Raw genomic sequence first — 14,925 nt, 5'->3', positions numbered from 1 at the left:
TAAGTAATTACATTACTTGCTGTGTGACATTCCTAGCTCTAATAGTATTTGTTGCTGAGATATAAAGTCACAGTCTCATTAATATAGTATAATTCATATACCAGTACAGCACATCACTAAATTAAAACACATCACTAAGCTAAAAAACCCCCTGAAATCAACCCCAAAACCCATGAAGCAAACATCAAAAGATCTCCACTGATTAGCTGTGGAGTAATGACCAGAATAATGAGTCTGTCCCCTTACCCTCACCTTACAAATGAGAGAGATAATTTAGGGTTCAGTTCTTTCCTGCCTTGTGTGTTTATAGTGCTATACGTGGAGGAAACTACCAAATCTGAACTCCTCCTTCACATTACTTTGTCACAGGTAGCTGGTAGGTGAAGATTCCTGGTGACAGCCATCGCAGTCTCTTCTGAGCCAAACTTTGGTTTGGTTTATAGCAGAATATAAAAGAACAAACTCAAAACCTGGCTCTCTTGTAGGCTGCTTTTCCACATACAAGATAATTATTCCAAAAGACATTAACACTGACTCTCTGGTACTCAGCTCTCAAGTTTCTCCAGATTTGCTTTAGATTAGATACCCTTTTCATAACTAGAAACCTTTTCAAGAATTTAGATATTATTCTAAGGCTGTATTTTTGGTCTGCTGTACATTACAGCTGAGAAAGTGAAACAAAAGATGTTCCTCCAAACGGTGACATAATTCAAGCTAACTGGAGGCTACTTAAAATTTTCTTCCTGTTTTTAAGGGCCATTGACTTACCCTCCTGAGGAATGATGCGAAGAGTTACACTGAGACCTGCATCTTTAATTAGCTTCACAATATCTGCATGAGGCATGTTAATAATAGACTGGCCATTCACAGCTAAGATCCGGTCTCCAACTTTAAGTTTCGCACAGCGATCCGCAGGACTTCCATCAATTATCCGCCCGATTTTATGGGGTACAGCTAGACAAGGAAAAATAGTCACAGTTAACGTACGCTGCAACAAATGGTGATGTTCACAAGCAGAAGAAAATTAGTTCATTTCGAAGAAAGTTCTGCATGAATTAAAAAAATGGCTCGTGTATAAACATTTAAGAATATAAATTCTTATACAATGGCATTTCCATTAACACAATACAGATTTCACTAAAATTTCAGAATCCAGATGTGCATATATATATGGCATAGACATATGAAGTCCAAATTCAGCTTATGGTCCAGCTAGTTTGCAAACCTGGCACGTAACGAGATAATAAACAGATCAGGAGAACAATAAGGCATTAAAACAGTGAAGGGGATAAATTTGCACAATAAGTAGTAGTCATAAATTGCCTCCCACCTCCTAGTTTGCAGAATTTCTTTATTTGTATCTTGCAACAGAGGCACTACAAACATGATTTATTTTATATACAAATAGATGTTATTACTGAAAATGCCCAGGGTTCACTAAATTGTTCTCCTCCTCCATTCAAATATGTTAATTGATAAATAGAAATCATACTGAAGATTTATTGAGATGTGCAGCTTTTAATTAGATACATGCCAGCCTGAATTTACAGCTAATTATGAGTGCATAGACACATTTACTACATCAAATAGACATGCACACATACACACAGTCTCAAAACATTACAGATCAACATTGCTTCTCCTTTTGCTCTTCTCTGTGGTTCCCCATCTTCCTCTATACGCCATCCATTCTCTTGTTTTGCCTTTTCCCTCATTTCCTGATGAAAAATTTCTAAAAATTACTCTTGATTGTTGTCCCAGTATTTCTTCCCTATTCTCCTCCAGTTTTGACATGAATTTGCTACATGTGTATTCTATAGCTGACTCTTCTTTCCTCTCTATCTAGACTCCCCAAAGAGCGTTTTTCTCTCTCCACTACTCATAAATACACTTATCAGTTAAATTTGACTATATATTCTATTAATATCATAATGGTGTCTGAATATCCCTCACCGATCCCGCATTTCAGTCTTGGCAAACTTAGCACAAAGCTGCTCAGCCTCATTATCCACCCGCAACTGGTGTTTAATAACAGTTGAGTTTCTCTTTTTTTTTTTTTAAAGAGTATATCCTTAAAATTCTAATATCTAAAGAGAACTTGGAGAAGGTGAAAGAAGAGATCAATCAAGTATTTTTTTTTAAATATCTAGGCTATCAATGGTCATACAAGCCAGTGCCCTAACAGGACATGTGTTCAGAATACTCCATCACTGCAGAACAAATTTCTCAGCCCTCTGAGAAACATTCCCTGAAGGTGATGGTGACAAACGCAGATTGCACATCTCATGCAAAGTCACAATACGCATACCTCAGAGTGACTTTTGTTTCTAGGATAGACACAAGTGTTGTTGAGAGTGTTAAATATTAATTTTCTGAGAACTGAAAATATAAGTGAGTACTCTGAAGTGCAAGCCATAATCAAACTGCATGCTTCTTTACCACTATAGTTCAGGCAAGAATATAAATTAAATCATGGCTTTGGTAATACGAACACAACTAGTGTACTTCAGAAATGTCTTGCTGCTTAGGAAATAAGCACCTAATTTATGCCGCATTATCTAAACCTTTCTGTGTTTTTAAATATACTAAATATGAATAGCCACACTTTGTACAAAACTTGTGTTTATTTTGCCTGCAATGCAGATGTATAACTGCCACGCATGGATATCGGTAAGTAAACAAGTGAAAGAGTAACTTGACACTGAAACGTTCACACAGAGCCTTTCCCATCAATTCTTAAAGCATCACCAAGAATCGTTTAAGCTAAGACTAAAATGTGCCTGTTTCTCGTGTATGTAATAAAAGATCTGTCTGAAACTACCACGTCTGCAGTACACATCAGTGGAGATCTGAAAATGAGACTGTCTCATATGAAAGAGCAAGAAATTTGGTAGGGGAAAAAAAAGGGGAAGTATGATGGCCGAGATGCCATAGTCAAAATTCCCACGCTTGCCCTTTCTAACCATAAAGAAGGGGGTTTTGCTAGCCTAAATAATTAAGTAAAGGCATCATTTCAGTAGAGAGGGGGGCGGGTGGTGGCTGGGAAATCCTATTAATTTTCCAGAACAATTTTTGTTGGACTTCTCGCACCTGACAAATGAATAGAGCAGATGTCTGCATGTGTGAGATGTCTGCTAAAATCAAAGCTGGAGGTGGGAGAGCCATGAGAGTCTGATTCAGCTCCAGATCCTGAGAAAAGGGAAGGGAGGGAGAAAAAGGAGAAACTTTGTATTCCTTTTTATTTCCTCTTAAGCCTAATGGCCTTTACCTTCCCGATAAAGGTATCTACTCTAAATGTTTCAGTATCGCTGCACTCCCTTAGTTCTGCCATGCTAATGGCAGCACTAATGATCAGCAGCAGGTGACCTTCAGAACAAAGCTCATGTTTGTCAAGGTACCTTTTCTACTGCACTTCAGTTTTTGATGCTTTAATGCTCCTCTTCTGAGGTTGTATTGGTGCAATGTGTTGTCATATGATCTTGCTGCAGAGCGGGGTGTGGAAAGCTTTTGCAGAAGGAACCTGATTCTATCAGGTTCTGCAAAGGACACCACCGGTATGCTATATTAGGGTTTCATGGGCAAATCCAGTGAATTACTAATGAAACTCACAGCCAGTCAGCAGAAGCTGGTTTCTGTCGGTTTCTAGATAATATGAGGAGAAGTTTATGTCCTGGCTCCTTCTCTCCCAGTAATATCCCAAGGAGTTTCTGGTCTCTGCTTGCTCTTCCCAGTGGAGCTCTGCCCGAGTCTCCTCCTAAGCCACAATATCCTGGCCACCATCGTCCCTGCTGCTGCCTTGGGACGGGAGGATTTATTCAAGGGTTTATTTACAAGCATGAGTGCTTCTAAGGGATGCATTTTATCTGATGTGCAGGTTGTTCACAAAACTATGAACATGTTAGAATATGTTAGAAAACTTTTTAAGAGCCTTTGGTGGTGAAATACTTACTGTGAAGGGATAAGAAGGAGCTACTGTCATAGGGGATTAATTAGGTAAAAGCTGAGGAACAAAGGTAGAAATGAACTGTGAATTTCCATAATGGAGAATTTTTATCATTCAGAACGGTCACATCTGAACCAGACGTGGAAGAGCTGTAAAGCTGTCAGTACCGAGTGGGTTGAGTGAAGTGGCAGACAAGATCTCATGAAAAGAAATGCAAGATGATGCACATGGGGAAAAAATAACCCTGCCTAAGCTTAACCAGACATGAGCCCTACATTAATTATTACCACTCAAGAGGTCTTGAAATAAGTGTGCCTACTTCTGTAAAAACATAAACTCAGTAGAACAGTAAATAGAACTTTAAGAGTTAGAAAAAGAACAGCCGATGAAACAATCTATTGCTAGTTACTACTGTGCACCTAAGTCTGAGTGTTGCTGATAGTTTCAGTATCCTTATCTCAAAAATCATAGCACTGAGATTCAGAGAAAGACAGGATGGCAGTCAGAAGCAGAAAACAGCCTCTGCTCAAAGGAGTTGTCCATGAACTCTTTATCTGCAGCTTGGAGAAGGGAAGGTGGGACAACCTTCTGGAGGGCCAGGAGAATGAAAGGATTCAAAAAGGGATTAGGCAAATTCACACGCGTGGATCCACTGCTGATTAAATCAGAAAGTCGTGGTTGCGAAAGCTGAGGAGATGCCTGGGGAAGGTCCTTGCCTGCTGTAGGTGCTGTCCTCTCTGCCACTGGTTACGGCCAGGGACAGCACGGAGCTGTGCGGCTCTTTGGTCTCTCCCAGCATCACAGGTCTCTTCTTGGGAAGAAACCTCCCGTGTTTGGTAATTAATCAGGGCTTTGTTAACACATCATATTTTTTTTCTTAAATTGCATCTTCAGTACTTTATTTTTACGTAAGCAGAACATTTAATAATGTAACCTTTTAAAGGAAGTCCCAGATCACTTGACTGGTGGTAAATGATTCCACTCACCCTTAAAAATTTTTATGAATCTATTCACACCTCTTTTAAGAATTTGCCACAAGCTGTTCTCCAAACATATGTACATTTTGAACACACACACAGTGGCGGCACGTGCCTGGATTAGACTCTGTAGAGAATTTGATCCACTTATTTCAAACCACTGACTTACCTGAGCAGCATTCAATATTAGTGGGCTACACAGAAACACTTGGATTTGTGGCTTCCCCCCACCCCCCCTCAAGAATCCCATTATTCACGGTGAGAGTGAGCACAGAAAACAAGCTACCCCTTTGCAGGACAATTCATTTCTTAGTTCTCTCAGACTACACAATGGATGAGATTGCAAGGGAAAAATATTATGGTAAACGGATTTGTACAGATTTTTTTAACTGTTGAAAATATGGGAAATTAGTGAGAAACGGTTTATATGTATATAAACCATAGAGTCCTTCAAAATGGAATTAGAAGATTTTTTTCTCTAGTACTATTAAGTCATTCAAAATGTGATACTCAGGAGTGATATACATGGATATCTACCTTAAGAAAAAAAATGAAAAAATTATTCCAAGGCAGAAGACATAATCTTAGATCCAAAAAAATCTAGCAGAGAACAGCAATGCTGTAAAAACGTTTCCTAACAACGGATCTTATGATGGGATCTAATTTTTCTGCAGTGTGTTAAAAAATTTGCCACTGCAGGAATTTTTGACTTCTGAGTGCACAAAAGCTTCTAGGATATCTGAAGTCATCAACTCTACCCCTAAATCTCCCTCAGATATTTACAACATTTATGTCAGGACCACAAACCGACCCAGCACTAGCACCTAGCAGCTGATGCTTTCCCAGAAGGTAGTTAATTGTGCAATGATCATTATCAAAAGAGAACTTGAATTAAAAATTAAGAGGCAAAATGATTTAAAAGAAATTTTGCATTTAGAAAATGGATAAGGTATGCTTTCAGTAACTTACTGGTAACTACAAGTTCACATTTTTCTACATATTAATATTTTTACTTGATAAAATCACCCACATTTACACTCCATGATCCAAATTAACATCCTTCCCACACCTTCATGTCATAGAAAAGAAAGAGTAAATTCTGTGGCTTTACACCTGAGGGTCCGTATGCTTGGGTCAGCTGTACACAAAGCCAGAGCAGTTGCTGAATACAAATACTGCTTCTAATGTTGTATATTTCTGTCAGCCTCTTGCTTTTTGAAAAGTAAAATGATTTCTCCTCACTTGGGTGACCCATATGCTAGAAATAGATGATTCTAAGAAGATGTTACCAACAAATAATGCTCTTCTGGTTTACACCAAGAATTTTTTTACACCTATTCAGTTCTTTTAGTCATAACTGTTGAGACTGTATTTTGTAGAAAGTAGCTCTACTGTTTTTTCCCTAAATAGTAGCTAAATGTCAAAAATGATCAGTTAAGGGGAAAAAAATCAAACCTCTACTTTATCTATTAAACCCTCTGGCAGATAAATTCTTGCAATCTTTTCTAATGTTAACGGATATAGATAGTAAACCAAGCAAATGAACCTTCCTGAGCCAGCTGTCCTTTTCAATGTTATATGGCTGATCACATGAATATTTATTATATCCTCAATTCTCAAAAGGTGCAAGACTTTTCATTCAACCAGCAGGCTCCAGCATATCAGATTTTAATTGAGAGAATATATTAAATGTGAACATCTGTAATTTCATTGCTACTGAATAATCTAAAATTTGGGAAGCTTGAGTAAGGTGGACTTTCTATTAGGGCTAATAGGCAAGCAAGATAAAATATTTTCCTGAAATTTATGCGCTATTTTACGTGACACTCATTTGGAAAATAGAAATCTATGGCATGCTGCATAGTTGCAAATGACAATAATCCCTTTTGTTTATAAGGTTAATGAACCTTTGAATTGAAACATCCCATTGTGTGTCGATATGGAGCATATTTAGTGGCACAGCATAAGAAACTAGGTGGGAAGCAGTGCATGCAATTTAGAAATCTGAAGATCTAAGAAAAACTGGGCAGCAAAAAATTAACAGAACTTAGGTACCTTCATCCAGGCTTCTCCTGGAAGTAAAATGGGCCCTGTGGAACTGTTAGAAAACCCTTGATTCCCTTCCCAGGTTTGTGCTAAGAAAACTCACAGAGTTTGTTCTTTGAAAACACAAAAGCAGCCCCACTGGTTCCAAATGACCTATTCAGGAACAAAGTCGCCTAGAGAGGGGAGTGATGTGGTTAAGGTCCTCCATGCTTTATTCTCCAAAAAATATCAAATAGCCAATTGAGTAGTTCATGCCCGCAAACAGCAGCAACGTATTTTCAGTGATATTAAAAATATCTTTCATCTCTTAAGGTTATTTCATTATTATTAATTGCTTATATTGATTTGGAAAACTAACTCAGGTAACAACTTCTTTTAGCTCCAAATGATACTATCAGTTAAACAAGCTTAGAATGTGTGTTTTTGTAGCTGAAGAGGCAGAAGAACAGCTCAAACTTGAATATCAAAGCCAAGCAGAAATGAGACACCAGATCCTTTGCCCACAAGTCACCAGTATCTTCCACAGGCGACTCACGCTGCAGGTGGGTTTTCACTCTCCGTTCCAAAGACCTCCAAGCTGGGGAAGATGGACATCCTGATTTCCAAAGCTTGTTTTTCTTTAGCATTTGCAGATTGGTCACAGAAAATTGTGTCCCCAGGCACATTCTTACCCAGGAAGAAGCATGGGTGAAATTGCAGCACAAATAACTGTCTCAAATCACACAGTTATCATTGATCAATAAGCTGTTTTTTATCTCTCAACTGCAAGGAGTTCAAAGAAACTCTGAGGCTGAATGGGACTTATTTCAGGACGCTGTTTTCTGCAGTCAGCACAGGCTTATCTTGGATTTATGGTTTTTAGTTAAGACTGCACGTTTTGAGAAATGAGAGAAACTTCTTTCATTAGACTCTGTTTTATCATGTTTTGAAAATCCAGCAGTCATTGGCATATGCAGTGTAGGGGCAAATTAAATCTAAAATTTCTCTTTTGCTAAACAGGAGGAAGATCGTAACAGGTATGCACAGCCTTCTGCCTTTAATTTTTTAAAAATTGTTTATTGATGATTCCCATACTTTCAGTTTGTTTACGCTTTATACCTGTGCTAATTGACAGTAGCTGCTACAGTAAAATTCATGGAAATATTGCCAATTTTTCAATTTCACTGGAAGTTGCCAGTTAATGAGATCTGTTTACAGCACATGGTTTCTTTCTACAGAAATCAGGGTGTTAAGAAATTTACAGGGGATCACAAATTCTTCTGCTAGAGAAAGCTGCCTCCCAAACACACAGTAAAAGCAGCAGGAAGATACAAAGTAGGCAGGCACAAGCGTACTCCATAAAGCTCTAGGACAAATTCATCCAGAAATCTCCTTCTGGCCATTTCCAGCTGGCTGTAACTGCTTTTCCATGGGATGCAGATAGTGAATTTACCTCGATATCCTAAAAAGCTCCACGAGAACGGAGTTTTACCACAGAGGACACACACTATTGAGTATTGTCCTAAACGTAATGCAATGGGCAGATTAATTAATTCACGTTCAGTATCCTAGCTGTAATGTGACTCTCAGAACTGTCGTGTGAGGCAATGCCACCCCGGGCGCAGCTGCGGCTCCATAGCCTCACACGTTGCTGCAGGACGCTGGGGACTCGGAGAGGACAGCCGCAGGAGAAGCCCGTCCTCGCAGAACCATATGCGCTGCAAGTATTTTTTACTGGGGGAAGCACGAAGGTGTTCCTCAGGACAGGACTTCAGAACCAGGCTGTAGTTTGCTCAGTTTAGCCACTTAACTCTGCCACCGCACCAGGCCATCTAAAAGATGGTCGTAATTTGAGGAGCAAAGGCATTTGCCTGGGAAGGTCTCCACAGAGCCATGAGGTTAAAGCAGTCCAGATCCACCCCAAACTAAAAGCTAAAAACTAGAGTTTGTAACTTCCAAGCACTCAGCTGGGAATGCAACCCAGTCCTTTAAAGAAGTACTACTGGAGATAACAAAATTTTGATAACCTATGTGTAGCCCGCATAGCAAAAGAAAGCACAGAGTAAGGTCGAATTAAGGTGGCCTGTCTGGAGAAGAAAAAGCACCCTTTAGTGTTGGGATGGGGTCTGGAGGAAAGCATGCCAATATGTTTTAGGGGCGGTGGAAGTTAATCCTTTTATTAGGAACAGGTCAGCGGCCTGGCCAGGTGAATTCTCTTTTGTTAATCTCTTAGCAATCTAAGATCATCTGCGTTCTGCGCTAGCCAAAACAACTTGCTCCTGGACGTACCACTCAAACACATTGCTTTATTTATACACTTTATCTTCTTTTACTGATACAATTTTGAAGTACGGCTGACCTTGTCTACGCCCCTGCTTTGCCCTGTGAAATCTCTTCATTCAATCCTTGTCACTCGTTTTCCACTCCTGATCCGTCCCACATCAGAACTGTAGTTAGGTGCAAGATAATCCCCTGTGCTGGATTAGAGAACACCCCAAGCAATGCTTTGACAAAGGGGAGACAAAATTTCTACCATTATAGAACACAGGAAAAGAAATGTGCCACAAGAATTGGATGCTTAAGCAAGTACCACTAAGTCAAAATTACATCCAGATCTAAAGGCTGGCTCCTAACTACTTAAGAGTAATTTAAATAGCAACTACTACAGTGCTGCCTATCACAAAATGGGAAAAAATAGTCTATTCCCTAATTATGGCTGTAGTCCGCCCTCATTCTGTGCCTGTACCAAGGGTAAAAAAATACACCTGGCATTTAAAAATTTCTGCAAGGCAAAGGCAGGTCTGTAAATCAATAGTGATGATGAACCCCTTGCAAAGCATGTTGAGCAAAAAGTTGACCAGGACCTTAAGCCTTGGAACAAGAATTACATCCTCAGTTCTAGGAGCTCCAGAGCCTTTTGTGGCTCTTTTCCAGGTCAGAGGGAGCATGAAGCACTCCTAATAGGCTACGTGGGAGCAGCGCAGTGTGCGCTCCGTCAGAGAGGGTGGGAAGGGGATGTGAGACTCAGCTGGAGCGCTGCTCTGACTTCATGGGGTGGTCCTACAGCTTCACAGCCAGAACTGGTTTCAACTCTCCTGGCAAACACCCAGAGCATGAGCTTTTGTGTAACCCCTTGAGCTCTGGGCCAACTGCAAAGCAGCAAACCCATGGACCTGCAGCTCTGAGGGTAGTAGCAGCTCTGCTTGAATGACTACCTCAATTTTAACAGTGCTTGAAGCACAAGTGCCCAGTGACACAAGGTTCATGCTCCTGTACTGAGCAAGAGCTGTTGTAATTTGTTGGATTGTAAAACACAGTTCATAAGTGTGATTTCAAGAACAAGGACAATACTTTCAGTGCACGATTAATTGCCTTCTTGAGTAAAAGTGATGATGATACTTACACTTCCAAGTCCTCAAGTCTTTTGCTTTTACAAGAAAGTAGAGAGGGGAATAGATTTATCAAAATAAACATTCTTAAATCAAAGGAATTCTTCTTCACTGTGCCCTAAGGATGCTCCCAGTGAGACGACTTCTTAGGTTATGCTGTTCCTAATAGTGTCTGGCACTACAAGATATTCCCTCTTCTGACCTATTTTGCCCATTTAGATTCTTTCAGCATTGCCTTGCAATTACTGCATTAACATTTAACTGCATATGTTTAGGGTATGTCCGCACAGCACCGTCCTGTGTCACGTGGGGATGCACGACCTGGCACCAAGTGCGCTGGCTCTGAAATCAGAAACGCTGGAACTGTAGTACAACATTTCACCAAATTAACATACTTCTGCTATGAGAAGTGAGTGAGTACCGAGGTGCTTGACATGGCACCATGCAGATCCATCTTTCTATATTCATGTAAAGTTATATTATGGACATTACACCTCCTACATCCAGTTAGTGGATACTTTCCTGCTGTTAGTACACTTTCTACCCTCCAATTGTGCATTTTAATCAAAGGATTTTAGGTTAATTCAAGCTGGAAGGGACCTTAGGAGGTGTCAGTGGCTGTTGCTGAACTACTTCTTGTCTTTCTTGTATTGAAGGGCCCAAAATTTGGATGTTGTTTTCTAGATGGGTCCTAATGAGTGCTGAGTAAAAGGGGATAATAATTTTCCCCCAATCTACTGGCTATATTCCTCTTAATATAACCCAAATTAATTCACCCAAATAAACATTAAGTAAAGAAAATTAACCTCCCTTAAACTACAAATAACCAATGATTTTTAGGCTGCTTTTATTACTGATGACAGATTATGTCATTTTCATTATATTTTTCTACTACATTTTTGGAATGGAATTCACATAGAAAGGGTCTTCTCTGTTCTGTCACTGTCTACAGCAAATGTAATTTTTTGGTTCATTGCTGTTCCTCTAAACTTAGGATTTGGGTGCTCTTTGGGATCACTGAAATTCAATGCAGTTATTATTTGAATAAATTTGGTTGTCACTTCCACATCAGACTGTCATTTTCCTTTACTATTGGAGGTGTTCAGCTGAGGTTCAACAGTGGCTACCTATGTAGCTGCTTGGGGAGAAAGAAAAGTACTACAAGAACGTGTCGGAGGGTAGAGGCAAAGCAGGATCTTGAACCTGGGTCTGTTGTCCTCAGCAGAATACTCCAGTCACAGAACTTTTGGTTGCTTGGGCATTTTCTCTTTCTCTTCCTCTCCTCTTTCCCTCTCCATCTCCCCCAACCACAAACGCTATCTGTGAAATAATTTTCTTGAAAAATTCATGACTAACTTAACCGATTAATATGTATGTATCCCAATGTCCTCTATGGATTATTTTTTTTCCTGTCTGATCTTCTGCAAAGGACTTCCATTTGTCTATTATATTCAATAAAGTGAAAATTCAGAGTCCCAAGAGGCTAATTATCCATAGTTTTGTTACAATATTAATTCTGGCAATCATGGAATTTTAAAATTCAGCTGAGGTAATAAGAAAAGCAACTCTTTCAATAACTGCATGATCATGAAATACTGCAAAGAAGTTTTCTGAGATCATTTGCTATTGTGAGATATGGCTTTCCCAGTACTCTTAGTTGCTGTTCTGTTATGAATTTAGCAGAGTGAAGGTTGACCCTAAAAGTTAAAGATGTTATTTTATTTCCGCAGGAAGCAATTTTGGGTAGAAGAACAGTTCCTTCAAAACGTGTTTTGAAGTCAGGGAAAGGACTGCATTTGACTGCAACTTGCAAAATAACAAATGTTCTCACTTGTCTTGGTTTTTCAGCAGTGGTCAGCATTCACGATTTCAGGTGGATTCGGTGGGAGAAATGGATGTCTCTCAAAGCCTTTCATAGTTCCTCCTTCCCAGGGGCTTGGCTCTCGGTCAGTTAAATGCCATTTGAAACACCCAAGGGTGACCCTGTGCCTGCAACTGCCACTTCCAAAGGGCTTGAGTCTCCTGTAGGTCCTATGTCACATCTGCCTGACCTCTCCCTAGATGTACCTAGGACATCTCAAAAGACTTCAGATGCCTATATTAAAGCAATAAAGTTGAGCCCAAATAAACATCAGTTTTCCAGACATAAAGTGAGCTATAATCATTAAGGGCAGATGCTGCCACTACGCTCACTATCTCCCTGTACTCAGTTGTAACTTTTATACTATGTATAGTCCAGACAGCTAAAAAACTCAACCTCCCTGCACCTCTGTCTAACCAGTTTTTCTGTTTGCCAGTTGCTTCTACAGGGCTCTAACTGGACAGCTGCTGCCATGGAGTTTGCTGTGATCTCAGCTTTTATTTCAAGTTCCTGAACTTCATCTTGATTAAAAAAAAAAAAAAAAGTGTAATTAAATTGAATGTGAGGGAGTCATTTATTCACATAACCCCGTTTACCTGCAGAGTGTCTCTTTGGAATATAGGAACAGAGAAAATCTACTTTGTGGGTGAATCCTGTCGTACTCTGACAGCCAAATGAGTGTGTGAAGCACAGAGCCTCGGAGGCCAGAATAACCTTTCGTTTTGTCCAAGACACAACAGAAAAACAAATGGTGCCCCAGAAGCAACCTTGAGAGTCCTTTCAGTTTTAATCTCTGCAGCGATTAATTAGCAGATGTCGGGGGGGTGTGTGTTTGTTTGTTTATTTTTTTAATTTGGGGTGCACTTGAAAAAATATAAGCTGAAAAATGTGGTTTACTTACTTATTGTGGACCCAGATTCGGGCCTGTTCAGGGAACTGATGATAACAAAGCCAAAGCCTTCATTCTCCTTGCGGTGGATCACGACGTCACTGGTCTGCAGGCTGTGAGAAGTGAAACCCTCGGGGGGTGTAGCATTGCTACTCGAGACAGCGTGATTGCTGTTAGCATAAGTAGCGTAGTCACTTCTTGGAGAACTGTGGTGCGTAGACACCGAGCCTGGGCTTCTGCCATTCTCTGGGCACGGTTCTCCTACAACATAAATCACCCCAGTATTACAGTCTGACTTGCTCAGTGGCTCTGTGACTTACACTACATTTGCTAATGCAACATGAATACAGTTGACTGTCTATAGCCCAGACTACCGCAAGTATTAAACTAAGGGCTGTAATAGATGCAGAGAGACAGGAATCTACACAATTATGCAAAACATTCAAGGGCAATCGGATAAAGCAAGCATGAACGCTCACTGCTAAGCTATCTACAAGAGAGGAAAGGAAAGTAAGAAACAGTGGCTATCTGGATTGCAGAAACATTAGCAAGCACTATTCCCTTGTCTGCTGGTTGATCTGTCATCAAGAGGAAAATGTGACTGTCTAATCCAATATAAAATTATTTATGTTTGGATTAAAAGAATTTAAGCAGGCAGCTAACACAGAGTAATTAGGATTAGCTGCATTACGTTCTTCTTACAAGTTGATTAGCATGCTCAAAAGACGTTCATGGAACAGAGCAGTTAGTTACACAATTGAAAAATAATCACAGATAGTTTTTCTGTGGGTGTCATGACAGCAGCAGTACTCATTTAAAGGTTTTGAAGGTGCTCTTGCATGGCGAGTTGGAAAGGGCCGAAGTGCAAATGGAGTCCATCCACACTTCACTATTGCTTTACAGTAATAAGAACAGGGAACAAGTTAAATCTTGTGCGATTACACACTTTTTTAGTACAAGTATTTTGGCAATTGAAAACAGTAAAGTTACACTTCCAGATGGGAAAAAGGATTTATATTCCTCGCAGATCTAAGTTGTTTACACAAATCAGTATTTATTGACAGTTTTAATACAGAACTTTCAGATGAATGTAAGTAATATGTTTCCTGTTCGGAGCGAGGAGAGTGGCAGAGTAATTCTACTGAACATGTGAAGAGCTTATGCACACACACATACATCCTAGGAAGAGAGCTTGCAAATTAGACCTTCAGTGTGTATGTATTAATAAAATAAACATCATCCAAGGACAAGCTGTTGTTTTCTCAGTCAGGTGTGTCCTTTACAGTCCTTCTGAAACTACGAAATAAAGTGATTAGAGAAAATAAAGAGGAAGAAAAACAAACAATTATTATACTCCTGCATTAGAATTGAAAATCTCCAAGAGTTATTGAACCAAACCTGCAACTAAATGCCATAGTCAGTGACAAGAGAGATCTCATTTTCTGGCTGTCACGTTTCAGAAAACTGAATACTGTTTATGTCAGTAGGGCTGCAATAGAAAGGAAATTTCTCTTACCCTGCAGAATGACCAAGAGCTGGCTTGGCCATAAACGAATGCAACTGAATGCCATTAAGTATAGGAAAAGAAAGATAAAGGGGGAAAAGTTTAAATGGCTATTCACTTGTCAGCTGTGCAGTAGATATTCATCAGAAAAACCACATTTTGCTTCTGCCTGTGAAAAAATGGCACTTTAATCCGCACTGCTCTGAATACCACATTTTCCTAATCAAATTGTTTTTCAGAACTTGTGAATGGTGATTTTCTGTTCCAGATCAAGGTAAGTATCTGCGCAAAGCGGTGATTCCAGGTGAGGCTAAGATTTGTACATCAGCTATCAGGC

At 39.7% G+C, this 14,925-nt stretch overlaps 1 protein-coding gene across 6 annotated transcripts in view; it reads right to left on the bottom strand.

The window, feature by feature from the left end:
- MAGI2 (membrane associated guanylate kinase, WW and PDZ domain containing 2) overlaps positions 1-14,925 on the bottom strand; it is a 776,571-nt gene that overhangs the window by 46,883 nt on the left and 714,763 nt on the right. For all 6 annotated transcript variants that reach the window (XM_054828768.1, XM_054828739.1, XM_054828749.1 and 3 more), the window contains 2 exons: positions 13,097-13,345; positions 769-954 (listed from right to left, as the gene is read on the bottom strand). In XM_054828768.1, the coding sequence (XP_054684743.1) occupies positions 769-954; positions 13,097-13,345 (435 nt within the window). The remainder of the gene's footprint in view (positions 1-768; positions 955-13,096; positions 13,346-14,925) is intronic.

Source organism: Grus americana, chromosome 1 (assembly GCF_028858705.1).
Source record: "Grus americana isolate bGruAme1 chromosome 1, bGruAme1.mat, whole genome shotgun sequence".
In the NCBI taxonomy this organism is placed as follows: Eukaryota; Metazoa; Chordata; class Aves; order Gruiformes; family Gruidae; genus Grus; species Grus americana.
This window is presented reverse-complemented; position numbering and strand designations above follow the sequence as displayed.